The sequence below is a fragment of the Zalophus californianus genome, chromosome 6 (genome assembly GCF_009762305.2).
Source record: "Zalophus californianus isolate mZalCal1 chromosome 6, mZalCal1.pri.v2, whole genome shotgun sequence".
Classification (NCBI taxonomy): Eukaryota; Metazoa; Chordata; class Mammalia; order Carnivora; family Otariidae; genus Zalophus; species Zalophus californianus.
The window spans coordinates 146920058-146939581 of record NC_045600.1 but is presented as its reverse complement, the minus strand read 5'-3'; the positions used below and the strand labels follow the sequence as shown (position 1 = coordinate 146939581).

Sequence of the window (19524 nt, the reverse complement as noted above, 5' to 3'; positions counted from 1 at the left end):
ATCCTCTTATTATTTTGGTTTTCACTATTTCTGAACTGGAAACAATTTTAATTCATGTGCTCCATGATTGTCCTGCTATGATAGAGAGAGGTATAGTTCCTCTTTGTTTCTCAGAAGAAACAAATCAACATATAAGAAACTTTCTACATATTAGAGATTTTTATCTCAATGGTATTTATTTAAATATGAAATGCCGACTGAGAAAAAAACATTTAAATATTATGGCAAAACCTTCAACAGAAATGGCTCTTTAGTAAAACTTTTACTTGCTTCAAACAGGTATTTGCAGGTCATCTTTGTTTGCCTACTTTGTCCTCAATGAGCAAATGTTGGAGAGTTTTTCAAAAAGCGTACTGTGGAGGCCCAGGACATAAGGGTTTTCGCACAGGGTTCCGTGTGAGCTGTGAAGGGGGCTGTCTGGGAGACAAGCCCTCTCACCTGATAGAGCCCATGCCAGCGAGCTCCGTGACCTGTGCACGGGGTCAGCCGGCCAGCACCACCTCAAGAACGGGGACAGCCTCACAGCAGAAGTCCTGCTCCAGGTGTGAGCACACTGCATCTTTGTGCTGGGCATCCCGAGGGCGGTCACAGCCATTTGGCCACTTTCTGATGTTTCGGGACTGTGGAAACATTCTCCTGGAAAGTTAATATTTTCTGTTACTATATTCCTTTACTATAACTTATCAGAAAAACAAGGGGTTGAAATAAAAGGAGATGAACTATCCAGATGTTAAATTTAAGTGGTGTCTATAAAATAAAAAATATGAAAAGTTAAAATATTCTACAAACAAGTAGATGAAGAAAGGCAGAATTCATAACCAATTTGGGTCTTAGAACACGCTCAAAAATATCTCTTTATTTAAGACTTGAAAATGTTCAAACGACAGAACGTAATGCTCAAAAAGTAAAGGCCGATCTGCGGCTGTGGCCCCAAACCCGCCAAGGCCCTGACCCTCGGTGGCGGAGCCTCATGGTGCTGTCAGCAGGGGGCACCCAGCCCCCTCACCAGACACTTCCTGTTCTAGCCACAGAAAGCCAATGCATAGCCATGATGTCATCTCCCCAAGGACACCCCAGAGCTGCACAGGCCGTGATCCCAGCCCCCACACTACCCCTCTGTGATCCCAGAATGCACCGCGCTCATCTCGCCTCAGGGCCACTGTACCAGCTGTTCCTGGACCTGGCTGCTAACCTCTGGGCAGCGAGCCCTCTCTCTTCCTTTAGCCTGACGTGTCTACAGCTGGATCCCAGCCCTGCTCTCTTCCATCTTGTCTCCTCTCAGTGCTTCTCAAAACTTACTCTGTCTTCGCTTTGGTTGGGGCCTTCTCTGCCATTGGGACAGGAGGCCTCTGAGAGCAGGGTCCACATCTACCTGTACACGTCCAGCTCACTGTCCAGAGCGCAGCAGGTGCCCAGAAGAGGGTGCTTCCTTCATCTCTCTGCTGCTTCCCTGGGAGGCCAACCTCATGGCCACCCTGGTGTGGGTTAATGAATGAGCAGCATCCACACCCACTCCCCAAACACACTTCCTTCTGCTTGCTGCTGTCTGCATTTCCTTTATCTTGGGAGATAAAGGTGAAAAATTCAAAGGCCAGATGGGGCAAGCTGGTCCAGTGCACAGGATGCCTAAGGTCAGGGAGGAAGGGAGGGCAGGAGGAAGGCCACCAGTGTGAGAGAGCCTGCAGGAGAAGGGAGACCAAGGGGCAAGGCACCAAGGGCTGAACCAGGGTGGGACCCTCCCAGAGCCTGGCCCTGCCCCAGTGCACACAGATGCTCCACAAAGAGCACCCAAGCTGGCCCCAGCACAGGCTTCCCTCTGGCTGGTGAATGGAACGCCCATTGCAGAGACTTTCCACCATAGCCTGTAGGTGCATAGTGTTCTGCTGCAAGGGGTTCCCAGAGCATTGTGGTGGCACGGATGCAGACTGGTGTGGGCTGCTCCTTTATGGAATTCGCATCTGATACACGCTCCATCCATCCTGCCTCACCAGGATGCCCACTCAGCGGTTTCACGTGTAATTCTTGTGTGTGGCCAGCATATTTCCCAAGATAATCTCTGATTAAAACTTAAACTGAAGGCAGAAGCAGATATAGAATACAATAAAAACTGAAAGTTCAAAGCTTGAGCCATGAACCCAGCCTTTGACAGCTTCCACAGCAGAGCCCTGGAGAGCATAATTTGCTGCAAATGTTGTGGTTTGTAGTGCAAGATTCCACACAGAGAAAAGGCATTACAGGTGCTATGCACCCACAGGGAGATCTGACCAGACATTAAACTGTGTGTGACATCCCATGCATGATTTTATGCTTTAACAGCATGGGCATGTGCTGATAAACCATCCAGAGCATTTTGGGTTTACCTAGATGAACCACTCCGCTCTGATCCTTTTGTAACTTGCTGTCTTTTTTACTCAACATCGCCCTTAAGGCTTCTCTGTGTTTATTCATTTTATCTGCTCTGCTCCTTTGTTTAAGTGCACGATGTGCTTCTCTGTCCCCCTATTGTTGGACATTTAGGGTGCCTCTGACACTGGCATGACAGTGCTAGAGTGAGGATTTGCTGAGCCCCTAGAACACTGCAGCTGTTCCCCTCAGGTGTGTGTCTGCCTTCTCGGGATTTGCTGACTGTGAAGTTTCTTTGCCATGTCCACAGACACTCACCACCAACACTCAGCAAACACCAAACACTTGGGATTTTTAGGCCACACTATTTTAAAATATTAAATGTTTTAGCTTGAGATATTTTATAAAAAGTATTTTTAACTTTAAATATTTTTAGGCCTTAACTACTTTGGTAAATGACAGATATGAGAGTGTGTCTACACTTACATTTTCCTCATTACTAGAAAGAATGAACATTTTTTGTTTATCGATCATTAGAGTTTAGTCTTTTGAAATGTCAGTTCTGTCTCTCTCTGTCTCACTTTTTTTTCTTTCTGAGTTTTTAGGAACTCTTTCTGTGTTCTGGATCCTGATCACTATTGACTACAACAGATTCAAACATCCCCCACTTTGTGGCTTATCTTTTAAATTCATCACCCACATTTCCCTGAATAGGAATTTAAATTCATTAAATTTAATGTTAATATAGTCAAATATATCAGTCATTTTATCCATAGTTCATGCTTTGTTCATTACCTTTATCAAATACTTCCCTATCCCAATTTCACCACAATCTTCTCTTTTTTTAAGGTTTTGCTTTTCATATTCTGTTCTTCTATTTACAAGTTATTTTTAGTGAGGTAAAACTCACATAACATAAAATTCACCATTTCAGCCATTTCAAAGTGTACAGTTCAGTGGTACTTAGTAAATTCACATATAATGCGAACATCACCACCATCTGCCTGCAGAACACTGCCCTTCCCCCAAGAGGAAACTTTGTATCCCTGGAGCATTAACCACCCCCCAGCCCCTCTCCCTAGTGACCCCCCAACCCCCATCTCTATGGATTTATCTACTCCAGATATTTCACATACATAGAATCATACAATATGTGGTCTTTGTGTCTGGTTTCCTTCAGTTAGCAAAATGTTTCTAACACTCATCCACGTTGTAACATGAATCAAAATGTCATTTCTTTCTATGACTGAAGAGTATTCCATTGTATGGATATACCACATTTTCTTTGTCCATTCATCTGTGGGTGGAAATTGGATTCTTTCCGTCTTTTGGCAATTGTGAAGAGTGCTGCTATGAACATTTATGTCCAAGTTTTTCTGCTAATTTATATTTTCATTTCTCTTGGATATGGACTCAGGAATGGATCCTAGGTCACATAGCAACTCTATGTTTAACTTTTTAGTAAATGCCCAACTTTTCCACAGAGGCTGAAGATCTTTACATTCCCAAGAGCAGCAATGTACAAGGGTTCTAATTTCTCTATACCCTCACCTACACTTATTATTCACCCTCCCTTTTTAAAAGCCATCCTAGTGAGGTATCTCACCATGGTTTTGATTTACATATCCCTAGTGATTAATGATGTTGAGCATCTTCTCATGTGCTTATTAACCCTCTGTTTATCTTCTATGGAGAAATGTCTATTTAAGTCCTCTGTTGTTTACCTGGATTGTTTGTCTCCGTCATTGAGTTTTAGGAATTCTTTATATACTCTGGATACTAATCCCTTATTGAATATATGACTCCCAAATATTTTCTTCCATTCTGTGGGTTGTCTTCATGATAGTGAGCTTTGATGTACAAAAGTGTCAAATTTTGATGAAGTCCAATTTATGTAATTTTTCTTATGTAGCTTGTGGTTTTTGGTGCCATATCTAAGAAACCACTGCCAAATCCAAGGTCATGAAGATTTATCCCAATTTTCTTCTAAAAATTTCATAGCCTTAGCTCTTACATTTAGGTCTTTGATCCATTTTGGTTAGTTTTTATATGGCGTGAAGTAAGGGTCCAATTTCATTCTTCTGTATGTGGATGTCCAGTTTTACCAGCACCATTTATTGAAAACACTGTCCTTTCCCATTGAATGTTCTTGTCACCTTTGTCAAAGATCATTTAATCATATATGCAAATATTTATTTCTGGGCTCTCTATTCTGTTCCATTCATCTATATGTCTGTCTTTATGTCAGGGCCATGCCATGGGAGTTTTAATTACCATAGCTTTGCGGGTAATGCGAGTCCCCCAACTTTGTTGTTTTTGTTTTTGTTTTTGTTTTCGAGATTGTTTTTGCTATAGGGGACACTTGAGGATCAGCTTTTCCATCTTTGAAAAAAAAAGGCTGCTGATATTTTGATAGGAATTATGTTGAATCTGTAGATGATGGCACTGACATCTTGACGTAGTTAACTCTTCCTATCCATGGACTTGCGATGTCTTTCCATTTGTTAGTTCATCTCTAATTTCTTTCAGCAATGTTTGGTAGTTTTCAGCATACAAGTCTTTCACTTCCTTGATTAGATTTAGTCCTAAGTAACTCTTCTAGATGGTATTCTAAATGGAATTATTTTCTTAATTTCACTTTTAAATTATTCATTGCTGGTGTATTAGAAACACAACTGATTTGTGTGTATTGGTCTTGTACTCTGCAACTTCGCTGTGTTCGTTCATTAGTTCTAGTAACTTTTTGGTGGATTCATTGGCATTTTCTATATATAGGATCATGTCACTATGAATAGCGATTGTTTTACCACTTCCTTTCCAATTTCCTTCCAAATTTCTTTTATTTCATTATCGCTAACATCTCTGACTAGAACTTCCAGCACAATGTGGAGTAGAAATAGCAAAAGCATACATCCTTGTCTTATTCCTGACCTTACAGAGAAAGTTTTCAGTCTTTCACCATTGTGAATGATGTTAACTGGGTTTTCCATAAATACTGTTTATCACGTTGAAGAATTTTCTCTCTAATTGTCGCTTTCTGAGAGCTTTTATCATGAAATAGTGTTGGATTTTTTGAAATACCTTTCCTGTGTCAATCAAGACAAGTTTTATCCCCCCACTGTTCTGTTAAGGTGATGTACTCCATCAGTTTTCTCATGTGGCGCCACCTTTGCATTCCTGGGATCAATCTCACTTATTCATGGTGAGTAACCCTTCTAATTTGCTGTTGGATTCTATTTGCTAAAATTTTGTTGAAATTGTTTGCATCTTTGGATATTCATCAGGGATATTGGCCTGTAGTTTTCTTGTGATGTCTTTCTCTGGCTTTGGGATCAGAGTAATGCTGACCTCATAGAATGAGTTAGAAAGTATTCCCTCCTCTTCAGTTTTCTGGAAGAATTTGAGGAGGCACATCTACTCTTGTAACCTCTAAATGTGGGCACATTCCCCATGTCAATCGTGGTTCCTCTTCCCTTCTGTCTGCACATTCAGTCCCTTGTCTCTAAACACACCCATGTGTGGGCATTTCCAGCTCTGTTTCCAGCCTGACCTCTGCTCTCAGCCCAACACATCTAACAGATGTCCCAATGTCAACATACTTTCTCCTCCCTGGCCTGCTTCTTCCCAAGTCTCTCCCACCTCAGTAAAGGGGGCCAACCTCCTCACCTGCTGATCAGGCCCCAAATCCTTGAATTGCTGTTTTGGTGCTGATTCTCAACTGCAGACACCAGAATCTACTGTAGCTAATTTAAGCAATAAGTGATGTATTACAAGCTATTAGGTAGATTATAGCATCTGTGCGAAGGTCAGGTAAACAGGAACATCCAGGAACGTTAGAGAAACACCCAACCGTACTGGAGAATTGTTTTAGGGAACCTCCCCACAGCCCTGTTTCTTTCTGCTCAGCACTGCAGCTGCCAGGGATGAGACCCAAACTGCCCAAATGAACCAAACACCTCCACTGCCAATCTGCTATAAGAGTTGCTACTTCCTGTGGTTCCTTCCACATTTTATGTGGTGCATGTATTGGCAAAACCAGGCACATCTGCTCTCAGATGCAAGGGATCTGAGGCACATAGTTTTTGCAGTCTCCAGCTTCTACATGCAGGAGAGTATGCTATTGGGGGCTGGCACAGGCCACTGTCCTCCTCGGCTGTTCTTTCCCTGATTCTCCAGGGATCCAGCCACCAGCTGGTTCTCTCAGATCTCTCTGACTTTACTGCGGCCGCTTCTCATAACCTCTGTCACTCCCACCTCAACTCAGCCCATCATTCTCACTGACACTGTGGCAGTTGCTTCCTGATGGGTCTCCCTGCCTCAACCAGCTGTGGTCTCCACACTGCAGCCAGGGTGACATGTTTGGAATGTAAATCAGCTAATGTCACATCCTTCCCAAACTCTCTCCACGGTGGTTTCTCACGACACTCAGAATAAAACAAAGCTCATCGCCATGACCTACTTTTATCCCTGCTGCATTTCCAATCTTGGTTGCTTTGCGTCTGCCCTCCTTCACCATGCTCCCAGGTACAAAGCCTTCCTCAAGCACACCAGAACCATTCCCACCCCAGGGCCTTTGCACACATGGAAGTAACAAGCAGATCCCTTCCACACTGGTCCCTGTATAGTCTTCTCTGCCAGGACCACCTGCTTTATTGTGCTTTTTTTTTTTTTTTTTGCTTTTTTCTCTGTTCATTGCTTTATTGTTTGTCTCCCTCCATTGGAATGTCAGACCCCCAGGGGCCTGAGTGGGCCATGCAGTGACTGGCCAAAAGTTAGTGATTCACCTTTGGAATAAATCAACCCATCTTAGGAGTCTAAATTTTGGGGAAAACTTCTTAGAAAACACTCCTGACTCTATGGATACACAACAAAGAAGGACCCAGATTCTTAAAAACTGCGGCTGTTCCTGTGCAGGCTCTGCTTTGCCTCTGCACAACGGATGTGGCAGGTGCGCTTCCCCTGTAGGCCCCAAAATCTCCAGTAAGAGTGAGATTCCAGGGCTGCACCCTGACCTGGCATCAGGTCAACAACTGTTGACCTCCCCTGAGGTCAGCTTCTGGATCCTGGAGAAGCTGACCAGGGACAAAGTCGCCTGCTCTGGAGGCATGCCAACATTCCCAAGTTCTGTCCTGACAGGTGCTTTGGGACCGCACAGGTTTATAAAGAATGGTTCCTATTCCTGGAGCATCAAGGGCAGGACGCCCACAGGAAGAGCAGGTGAGAACAGGACGAGGCAGAGATGCTTGAGGGCTTCAGGGACCAAGAACACCCAGGTCCCCAAGTACTGAGACAGGGCTGGCGGTTCCAGGAAGCATAGCGGATGAGTGAGGCAGGGGACAATCAGAAGAATTCAAAAAAGCCAGTGAGACAGGTGAAGGAGGGCAACCCATCCCTGCCTCCCTCAACTTTATTCATTCTGTAATCTGTGGCCAGGAGCCTTCCTGTTCCAAAGCTGCTTATTCCTCTGTACAATTGAACTTTATCCCTAAATGAGCACATTTGTCCTGCATTGGGTGGGATGAACCAGTGCCCATGTTTCTAGTCAAGACAGTGCTGGGTGAGAGACCTAAAGATGGGCGGGTTCTTCTGTGAGATTCCTCCTGCCCCCCAAGGAGGCTCTCCTGGCATCCCATCAGCCCATGTGCGCCCTTGGAGGGGAAGGGGAAGCTAGTTGGTCTCTACGGGTGTAAATCAGGTACGAGTCTGTTTACACTGTGGGAAACCAATGTCTGATGGTCTTCCCGAGCAGAAATCAGGGTCTGGTCTGTCTACAGGGGCGGAAATCGGACGCAGCGCCCGAGCCACTGGTCTGCAAACACAACCCCAGGCCCCGAGGCTTTGTGAGAACAAAAGTAAAGGCAAACGCCCCGCAACCACCCCCGCTTGCTTCGGAGGGAGGAGCCCTGCGCCCCCGCCCCCATGACCGCCCCGGTGAGGGCACCTGCGCGCTGGGTGCGCCTGCGGGAGGTGAGAGCGGCGCCCCCTCCCCGCAGTCCTCCCAGCCCCTCCGCGTCCCGCCGAGTGGAGGGGGTCTGCCGGGCGGGGAGAGGGTCTGCTGGGGGGGGGGTGGTCCGCGGGGGGCGGGTGTCCGTCCGGCGGGGAAGGGTCTGCCCCCCGCAGAGGAGGGGCGTTTTCCGGGGCAGCGGGGGCGGGGAGGGTCTGGCCCCGGCCGCCCGCGGGTCTGGCTCGCGTCTCCGGTTCCGGCGGGGCGGGCGCCGGACAGTGGCCTTTATGGGAACGTTTTCCTTCGGGGTCGGACAAAGGCGGCGCCACCATGGCTCTCAGCGTGGCCGACAAAGGCTCCGGCACCAAGGTAGGGTCCGGCGGCTGGGTGCCGGGGAAGGGGTTCCTGAGGGCCGCCGCTGCAGGACTTTACAGTCGCTTAAAGGCCAGTTTAGCAAACTTTTGCCTTAACTTCATGAATCCGTATGAGAAAATAGGGCTTCCAGACAGATCTGCATTGCTAGGGTCTGAGGGGTGTCGGGGGAGGAAGTGCGGGACTAAAATCACCTGTGGAATTGTTGCTCCCTTCCTTGTTATTCGTTAGCTCGGAACCGGGAGGACAAACCAGTCGACTAGGGCGCTGCAAAGACAAAGAACTTGTACCTAAAAAAATACCGAGATGGACTTCTGTGTTGGAACTCAGTTGATTTCAATAAGGAACGTAGCCTAGGGCAACAAGACCGTCCTTTGGGGTTTGGAAAAGTGGGGTAGAGGCGGCTTTGTATTTCTTCGTGTGAAATGCAGCAGTGCATTGGGTTTGTCTCCCCTTTCTCCTGGGAAGCTGGATTACAGACTGTTTGGCGTAATAATTACACTCTACTCCTGTTAGCAACAGCACTTTTACTTAAAAAGTTTAGTTGTTACTTTCGGGGTCTAATTAAAAATTAAAACATATCATTAAAAAATAGGTGAAATGTAGTTGAAACTCTGCATAATTAATAGCTCACGAATCTGCAGCTTACACTAGCTGAGCTTTAGGCAGGGCTGTGGGCGCTCAGAGGAGGCTTGGCTTCTCAGCTTCACGTAGAGATTTCCAAAGTGGCGGTAGTGCCGCTGGGCTTCCCATTTCCCTGAACCTGCTTCAGACTCACAGGATTTCTGGGTGAGGAGGATCTTGAGATGTCACTCTTTGCTCTCAGTAAAAATACACTCCGATTCTGAGATATTTAACAGCAACACGTTTCCATTCCCGGTGGAATCATGCCTGTACTGGCGTGCTGGGCATCTGACACCAAGGTAATAAACCCACTTCTGATTCCGAGGCAGCACCACATTTTGGTCTCACTGTGCTTTGGGGGACAAGTGGGTGGTCCAGGTGGGCCTCGAGAGGACAGCCCTGAGTTTCCCAGTGGGCTGGTGGGCCTGGGTGCTAACCTGTGACGAGCAGGACAGACCTCATGGTTTTATCCCAGTCCCGTGGGCCTGGTCTGAAACGGCCTCTGTGAATCGTGGGCCTTTGTGTCTGCGGCATCCTGGGGTGGTCTCCCATGAATCCTGTATTACTTGTGAAGCATCCCCCAAATGCCAGGCTAAGGAAATAAAGTTGGCCCTGAATTTGCCCTGAGGCTTTCTGAGATGTGTGTTCACGGGTTGTATCATCCAGCCGAACACAGGAAATCCAGATCTCAGAATCCCAGATCGCAGCGTTTTCGGTGAGAATATTTCAAGCCCAGTTCACACGCCACCACCTCCCACCTTCCAAACAGAGCTAATGTGCCCTGTCTCTGTGTTGGAACGAAAATAAAAATCACTCAGAACCTGCTAGTTACCCATTCTGCAGCCAAGAGGCAGCCCCGAAGCAGTGGTTTCCTCTCCACACAGCTGTGCCCCGAAGCAGAGAGCTCCTGCTCAGGATTTACCCCCCTGCCCTGTCAGCTCTGGGCTTCTTCCTCTCCTCCATCCCTCCACCCCTGTCAGGGCCTGCCACTCAGCAGGTGTGCACAGGCAGGTGCTCACTGATCCGGCAGATAAGGATGAGCCCAGGGGATGGTTGGTCTGACCTTAGAGCCCAGCACACTTCTGAGGGGGTGGGGAATGAAGAGGAGGAGGCTGGGGCGAGGGAGGCGGTGGGGGGGGACAGAAGGGGGTGCTGAGAGGTGGCAAATCCTGTCCTGCACATGTTGATCCTGGGGCACCTTGAGAATCTGTGGTCTCGTGAGCAGAAGGCATCCTGCCATTGCCATCTGCCCTGCAAGGGGCCAAGGAGGGCAGGTGCTTGTGGTGTGGAGAAGAGGCTCCGGACCCTGACCTGCTGCCCGGAGAACAGACCTGGGATCGTGGAGATTTGATGAGCACCCACATCCACCCGCTATTAGCTCTTGCCCTTTCGCTTTGTAGTTCAGCCTCTCTGAGCTTCAATCTGCTCATTAACAGGGATAATGCATGGCCCACCTACCTCAGAGCACCATATGGGTTCACGTTAAAGACGCATGTGTAGATGCTTCCTGAAAGGTAACCCAGCTCATCATTCAGTTCAAGGCTCCTACACTGAAGGCTTCTTCTGTCCTGAGAGCTGGTATACCTTTCCAGGTGTTTCTAGGCACCTCAGTTCACACCTGGGCCCAAGTTCTCAGCTTTCAGATACTGTCTGACCTTACAAAATGTTCCCCAACATTGAGAAAATCAGATTGTGCAAAAGCTACTTTGTGGTAAATTTCTTTTACATGACTTTAAAAGATCTTACGTTTCTAAGACCTGAGACAGGGATTAAATCTAATACCTACAGCAGTTTGGGACACGAATTAAGTTTAAATTCTGAAGTTGAGTTGTTCAGGTCAGCAGGTATGTGCATTTCTTCCAACGAAACATCACCTGTGTGCGGCTCCCAGACCCAGAGACCCCCAACGCTGGTAGGCATCACCCTCAGAAAGCTCCCCTGGTCATCCTGCCTACACCCCCGCCACAGCCACACACCCCCAGCCCCTTTCCTGCTTGGCTTTGCCATAGGAGGGCCTCCATGGGAGAGTCTGAGCTAACATCCTCTTGTGCCTGATCTTTGTTGACTGCCTGTCTCCCCAGGCAGTGCTGGCTTTGCGTTATTTCCCTGTTTTCCCATGCATCATAATGCAGGGCATAAAGTAGGCGCTCAACAAATATTTGTCACATGGTGGTCACCCTCCCCTCTCATAAAGCCCATTTTTAGTCCCCTGCCCAGCCCCAGCCTTCTGTGGGCCACACAGATGCAGTACCTGCCCTGTGGGATGCCTGTCTATGGCTTCCCACCTGACCCAAGCTAAGAGCACTGCCTGTGACTTTCAAGAATAAAAACAACATCCTCAGAAGGGAGCAGCTGGACTACAGGTGAGTCTGGGAATCCTTGTTTGTCTCAGTGTGAAATAGTCCAAGCAGATCCAAGACAGCTCTAGAGAAAGACTTGATAAGACCCTGTGTGAAGTACTGAATGTGCTCTGTGTATGTGTTTTGGGGTGGGGACAATGGTGCGCAGAGCAGAAGAGAAGAAATGCCTGAATTCTAAATGAATGGGAAGGACAGTCAGAAGAAGGGTGACCCGTCCCTTTACTGTCAAGTAGAGGAATCGTGGTTTGGTAGACAGCTTTGACCCAGGCCATGCACGGCTGCAGGCCATAAGGTGCATTCGCCTGCAGAGTGAAGAGTCTCTTCGGCTCTGTCCCTTGCTAGGATGAGACACAGGGCAGTGTGGCACCGTGTGGTTGGGGATGCATGCTGTGCACCCAGAGTTCTAACCCTGGTTTCCCCACTGAGTGGGCAGACAAGCCCGTCAAGCTTACCATCTTTAGAATGGGGGTGATCATAGAATTATAATGGCCTTAAACAGTGTCTGGTAGGAGCACATGGGTGGCTCCATTGGTTAAGCGTCTGCCTTTGGCCCAGGTCATAATCCCAGGATTCTGGGATCGAGTCCCACATCGGGCTCCCTGCTCAGCAGGGCATCTGCTTCTCCCTCTGCCTCTGCCCCTCCCCCCACCCCTGCTCATGCACTTGTGCGCTCTCTCTCTCAAGTAAATGAAGTCTTCCAAAAAAAAAAAAAAAACCAGCATCTGGTATATAGTAAGTGCCCAATAAAAGTTAGCTATTATTCTGTGATTCTATGACAGAGAGAGAGGGATTTTCCTACAAGTAAGAGATAAAAAGGATTGAGTTTTAATTTTTTTGAAATCATTTAAGGAAAAATACCCAATGAAGTTATCTTTGGGGTACTTTGGCACTCAAAAGATATCACCAGGAAGAGGAATTACAATTATAATTATGTACTATTTTAACAGTATAATTGTGTATTTTTTTGAAGAAATGTTTTGTGGAAGTGCCAAGTCAATAGGCCATGAACTCAACTTGAGTTCAAGGTTCCCCTAGCTTTCCTTATGGGTTCCTCAGAAAAACTACAGAAAACGTCATTGGGGTTCAGTCCCCTAGGGCACCACGCTGGGTAATAGAGTGAGCATTTAGTTCTCAAACTGGTATTCGTGCGTCCAGAGACTGCGATCTCCTGAGACCCCGGCCCAGAGGGTCTTGGTGGCCAGCGATGTGGGCAGAATACAACCTCTCCCCAAAGCACAATGTTTAAGTGAGCGTTGGTGGGGTGGGGCGACGGCAACGAACAAGGGAAACAGATACTAGCAGAGTTTCTGAAAAGCTCTGGAACTTTTGTTTTTAAGAGTTATTCTTTTGAGAGAGAGAGAGAGTGTAAGAGCTCAAGCAGAGGGAGGGACAGAGGGAGAGAATCTCCAGCAGACCCTCCCTGGGGCACGGAGCTCCACGCGGGGCTTGGCTCCATCCCACAGCCCCAAGAATGTGACCTAAGCCAAAACCAAGAGTTGGACGCTCAGCCAACTGAGGCACCCAGGAGCCCCTGGAACTAATTTTTTAAAATAATATTTTGAGGTGAAATTCACATACATTAAACCGTTTCAGAGCAAACAATTCAGTGGCATTTAGTACAATTCCCAGTGTTGTGCAACCACCAGCTCTGCGTAGTTCCAGAACCTCTCTGTGCCCCACAGTAAAATCCCACACCCATGTAACAGCTTCTCCCCATTCCACCCCCTCTCATCCCCTGGAACCGCCAGTCTGCTGTCTTTATGGATTTGTGGGCTCTGAATATTCCACGTAAGTGGAACCACACGGTGTGTGACTGTTTTATTGTGCTGAAATACATACAACACACAGTTTATACGTTCAAACCATCCATCCTTACAGCCCCTTCCATCCTGTGACTCTGAAACTCTGTCGCTATTACACAGTGACTCCGACTCTCCCCCCCAGCCCCTCACTGCCAACACTTTACGTCCTGTCCTCATGGGTGTGACTGCACCAAGGGCCTCATATAGTTAGAATCATGCAGTATTTGTCTTTTTGGGATTGGTTTATTTAACTTACTGTAAAGTCCTCAAGATTCTATCCATGTTGTAGTATGTGTCAGAAATTTCTTCCTTTTTAAGGCCGAATATTATTCCATTGCATGGATATACCACTATTTGTGTATCCACTTTTCTGTTGATGGACATTTATACTGTTTCCATCTTTTGGCTTTTGCAAATAGTGCTGCTACGAGCATGTGTTTACAAGTTTTTGTGTGTGCAATATTTTCATTTCTTTGAGTATATACCAAAGAGTAGAATTTCAGGTTCATATGGTAATTCTATGTTTAACTTTTTAATGAGCCACCAAACTGTTTTCCACAGTAGCTGAACCACTTTACATTCCCACCGGTAATGTATGAGGGTTCCAATTTTTCCACACCCTTACCAACAGTTGTTATTTTCTTTTTTTAAATTATTATAGTCACTCTAATGAGTAGGAAGTGATATTTCATTGTAGTTTTGGTGTGCATTTCCCTAATGACTACTGATGTTGAGAATCTTTTTGCATATTTGTTGAAAAAAAGTCTATTCAAGTTCTTTGCCCATTTTTAAATTGGGCTGTTTATATTTTTGTTGTTGTGTCCTAAGAGTTCTTTATATATTCTGGATATTAGACTCCTCAGATATATGATTTGCAAATATTTTGTTCCTTTTACTTTCTTAATAGTGTCCTTTGATGCACAAAATTTTTATTTTTAATGAAGTTAAATTTATATATTTTTTGTTGTTAATGCTTTTGGTATCATGTCTAAGAAATTGTTGCCATCTGCAAGATCGTGAAGATTTACCTTTATGTTTTCTTCTAAGAGTTTTATTATTTTAGTACTTATATTCATGTCATTGATCCATTGTAGTTAATTTTTGTGTATGGTGTGAGATAGGGAGCCAACTTTCTTCTTTTGTATGGGGATATCCACTTTTCCCAGCACGATTTGTTGAAGAAATAATTTTTTCCTTATTGAATAGTCTTGGAACCCGGGTTGAAAGCCAATTGGCTGTAGTTGTATAGGTTTATTTCCAGATCTTCAATCCTTTTCTGTTGGTCTGTATGTCTGTCTTTATGCTAGAATCAGACGGTTTTAATTACTGTAGTTTTGTAGTGGGTTTTGAATTCAGGAAGTGTGAGTCCTCCAACTTTGTTCTTCTTCTTTAAATTTTATTGTTATGTTAATCACCATACATTACATCATTAGTTTTGGATGTAGTGTTCCATGATTCATTGTTTGTGCATAACACCCAGTGCTCCACGCAGAACGTGCCCTCTTAATACCCATCACCAGGCTAACCCATCCCTCCACTCCCCTCCCCTCTAGAACCCTCAGTTTGTTTTTCAGAGTCCATCGTCTCTCATGGTTCATCTCCCCCTCCGATTTACTCCCCTTCATTCTTCCCCTCCTGCTATCTTCTTCTTTTTCTTTTTTCTTAACATATGTTGCATTATTTGTTTCACAAGTACAGATCTGTGATTCAGCAGTCTTGCACAATTCACAGCGCTCACCATAGCACATACCCTTCCCAGTGTCTATCACCCAGCCACCCCATCCCTCCCACCCCCCACCACTCCAGCAAGCCTCCATTTGTTTCCTGAGATTAAGAATTCCTCATATCAGTAAGGTCATATGATACATGTCTTTCTCTGATTGACCTATTTCACTCAGCATAACACCCTCCAGTTCCATCCATGTGGCTGCAAATGGCAAGATCTCATTCCTTTTGATGGCTGCATAATATTCCATTGTGTATATATACCACATCTTCTTTATCCATTCATCTGTCGATGGATATCTTGGCTCTTTCCACAGTTTGGCAATTGTGGACATTGCTGCTATAAACATTGTGGTGCACGTACCCCTTCGGATCCCTACATTTGTATCTTTGGGGTAAATACCCAGTAGGGCAATTGCTGGATTGTATGGTAGCTCTATTTTCAACTTTTTGAGGAACCTCCATACTGTTTTCCAGAGTGGCTGCACCAGCTTGCATTCCCACCAACAGTGTAGGAGGGTTCCCCTTTCTCCACATCCCTGCCAACATCTGTCCTTTCCTGACTTGTTAGTTTTAGCCATTCTGACTGGTGTGAGGGGGTATCTCATTGAGGTTTTGATTTGGATTTCCTTGATGCCGAGGGATGTTGAGCACTTTTTCATGTGTCTGTTGGCCATTTGGATGTCTTCTTTGGAAAAATGTCTTTTCATATCTTCTGCCCATTTCTTGATTGGATTATTCTTTGGTTGTTGATTTGGATAAGTTCTTTATAGATTTTGGATACTAGCCCTTTATCTGATATGTCATTTACAAATATTTTCTCCCATTCTGTCAGTTGTCTTTTGGTTTTGTGGACTCTCTTTTGCTGTGCAAAAGCTTTTTATCTTGATGAAATCCCAATAGTTCATTTTTGCCCTTGCTTCCCTTGCCTTTGGCGATGTTTCTAGGAAGAAGTTGCTGTGGCTGAGTTTGAAGAGGTTGCTGCCTGTGTTCTCCTTTAGGATTCTGATGGACTCCTGTCTCACATTTAGGTCTTTCAACCATTTTGAGTCATGGAATTACACCACGATCACCACTTCCCCGGCACCGCCCCCCACACACTTTTCTTTTCAGTAGGCAGCCCATTTCCTCCAGTGACACATTATTTGAGGAAATCTTTCAGCACACTGTGTAACATAAGCTTTGAAATGTAGGTATATACAAGATCAGGTGTTGAACACCTTTTCACATGCCATTTAAAGATCCTCTTTTGTGAAGTACCGGTTCATGTTTTTTTCTCATTAACAGGAATAAGAGGTTTTGCCTTTTTAATCTTGCTAGAGTTATTTTAATGGAGTAACTTTTTATATTGCAAAATCACTATAGGTCTATTCATGAAATTAGAAATTAATTTGGTCTTAAGTAGGCAGGCATAGAATCCTAGAGTTTTGGGAGGGAACAGGGCTAACTATATGTGAGTAACCTGCCACCTTTAAGTGGAATTAGGTAACTTTAAAGCTCATCCAGATAATTTTTTCTCATTTCTGTCCTCTCCAATGATTCAACCTCATTTTTTTTTTAAGATTTGTTTATTTATTTGAGAGAGAGTGTGAGCATGAGCAGGAGGGGCAGAGGGAGAGGAAAAGAGAATCCAAAGCAGACTCCTTGCTCAGCACAGAGCCTGACTCAGGGCTCAATCTCACGACCCTGAGATCAAGACCTGAGCTGAAATCAAGAGTCAGATGGTTAAGTGAGAGAGCCACCCAGGCACCCTTCAACCTCATTTTTAATTAGCTGGATATAATCTGGATTTATATTATAATGAATTTTAGAATGAGACTCTTCGGTTCCAACATTAGCTACATGGTAGGAACCAGTCATTTATTATAAGAAACTGTAACAAGAAAATTATTCAATAGATATATTCTGACTTGTTCTCTTCTGTTTTTAATTAAAATGATATTTAGGAACAAGAGCATTATTTATTCAGCAAATACAAATTGAGTGCATTCTCTATGTCAGATCTAATAATAGGGTTAGAAAATACAATAGTGAACAGGACAGACCAGCAAGGCTCCTGTCTTGTTGAAATATATTTAGGTAGGGGAAATTGATAATAATTCAGTAAACAAATACTTAGATAATTAAAGATAATATTTTCTGTTTGGCAGGAATGGAGCAAGAGCCACAAAATGGAGAGCCTGCTGAAATTAAGATCATCCAGGAAGCATACAAGAAGGCCTTTTTATTTGTTAATAAGGGACTGAATACAGATGAATTAGGTCAGAAGGAAGAAGCAAAGAACTACTATAAGCAAGGAACAGGACACTTGCTCAGAGGAATCACATATCATCGACAGAGCCTGAACACATAGGTGCTGGGTGGGAATCTGCTAGGCAGATGCAACAGAAAATGAAAGAAACACTACAGAATGTACGTACCAGGTTGGAAATTCTGGAGAAGGGTCTTGCCACTCTACGGAATGATCTTCAGGAAGTACCCAAGTTATATCCAGAATTTCCACCTAAAGACATGCCTGAAAAGTCACCAGAGCCTCAGTCCTTTAGTTCACCTCCTCAGCACACTGAAGTAAATGGAAACACTTCAATGACAAGTACAGGGTTGGTTCCTGCACCTAGTTCTTTATCCTTACCATCTCAGAGTCCTCCCGCAGAAGCACCTCCTGCTTATACTCCTCAGGCTGCTGAGGGTCATTACACTGTATCCTATGGAATAGAATCTGGGGAATTTTCATCAGTTGGAGAAGACTTTTACAGGAATCATTCTCAGCCACCTCCTCTTGAGACCTTAGGGCTAGATGCAGATGAGTTGATTTTGATACCAAACGGAGTACAGATTTTTTTTGTAAATCCTGCAGGGGAGGTTAGTGTACCTTCATATCCAGGGTACCTTCGAATTGTGAGGTTCTTGGATAATTCTCTTGATACTGTTCTAAACCATCCTCCTGGGTTCCTTCAGGTAAGCCAAAGAAAAATGTAAATACAATTTGAAATATGTATAGAATACATCATTTTCGTTTGTCAGTATTTATTATGTGTCCAGGACAATAAGTGCAAAAAGATTATTCTCATTCCTTATTAATATATTCTGTGAAATTTATGAGCCTTAAATATCTATGTGTTTAATAGATTATTTTATTAAAGATACAAAATACTGTTTTATTTTTTTCAAAATTGTGTTTTAGTATTAAAATTGTGATGACAAGATCTGAGGGGCATCGGAGAATTCATCCTTAAAATTTTAATTCTTTATTGAAGAAGAAACCTAATAACTTCAATTTAAAAAGGGATTTATGTAACTCATGTGGATGTGTTACTGTAAATTTCCACAACTGTTGTCAAGCCCCATCTGAGGGGTTGATCTGGGCTAGACCCAGCCCAGTATGTCGAACAGTGGTTCTCAAACAGGGATGATCCCCCTCCACTCTTCAACCCAAGGACATTTTGACAATGTCTGGAGACATTTTGGTTGTCACAACTGGGGGGTGGGTTGTGCTACTATATTAATAATGTGCTACTGCTACTGGCATATAGTAGGTAGAGGCCAGGTGGAACTGCTAAACTTCTAAACAGGATCACTTCACCAATCAATATTATCTAACCCAAAATGTTAATCATGCAGAGGTTAAGAAACTTTGGTATAGAAGTAGAGATTGTGATGATAATTTAAGATGCATTTCTAACATTCCAAGCAGATAAATTTATCAGAAATGCCCTTGGTCCAAGAGTAAAGACTGGTGCTAAATAACAGCTGGTGTTGTTAGGGCACTGCTGTGGAATTAATGAAATATTCTAAAGGCAATATTTTGAAGGTGATGTTGTAATAACAATCTGTTTTTAAATGATTGGACATCAGTATAGGGAGTTGGGTTCTAGAAATGAGGACTCCATTTACACTGGGTATAACAGAGAAATTTGCATGCATGTCAGGAAGATGACTATTTGAACAAAGCAGGTCTTTTTGTCCAGAGTCCAAATGATGCCATTGGTTTAGTTACAGCACTAGTTACCTAGATTGATTTTGTCTTTTGGTATATTCCACTTTTAATTCTTATGCAGCTTTTACAAGGAATCAACTTGAAAGATGTTTTAAAGGTAGTTGGAGACTTACTAACTGTATGAAGGAGTTGTTTGGGGGCATTGCTGAAAAAAAAAAGACTTCATTATAGGATAGGAAGAATATTTTGTATCCCATAGGTTATTTTAGGAAAGAATCCTTGAGGTAGAAAGAGTAGGCATATTGATTGGGATTGTGAAGAGGCTCATAAAAGCTGTAATACTTTCTGCTGAACTGGTAATAGAGCTGTGTTGTAACAGTGGAATTTAAAACCTCTGGGGAGAGGGAGGTGCCTGAA

General features: G+C 44.4%; 1 protein-coding gene across 1 annotated transcript in view; it reads left to right on the top strand.

Annotated features, from left to right (window-relative positions):
• The first annotated feature begins 8454 nt into the window (after nt 1–8454).
• LOC113910097 (spartin-like) overlaps nt 8455–19524 on the top strand; it is a 47198-nt gene continuing 36128 nt past the window's right edge. The window contains 3 exon segments of the mRNA XM_027571938.2: nt 8455–8656; nt 17321–17491; nt 17494–18128. Of these exon segments, the coding sequence (XP_027427739.2) occupies nt 8575–8656; nt 17321–17491; nt 17494–18128 (888 nt within the window). The 5' untranslated portion in view covers nt 8455–8574.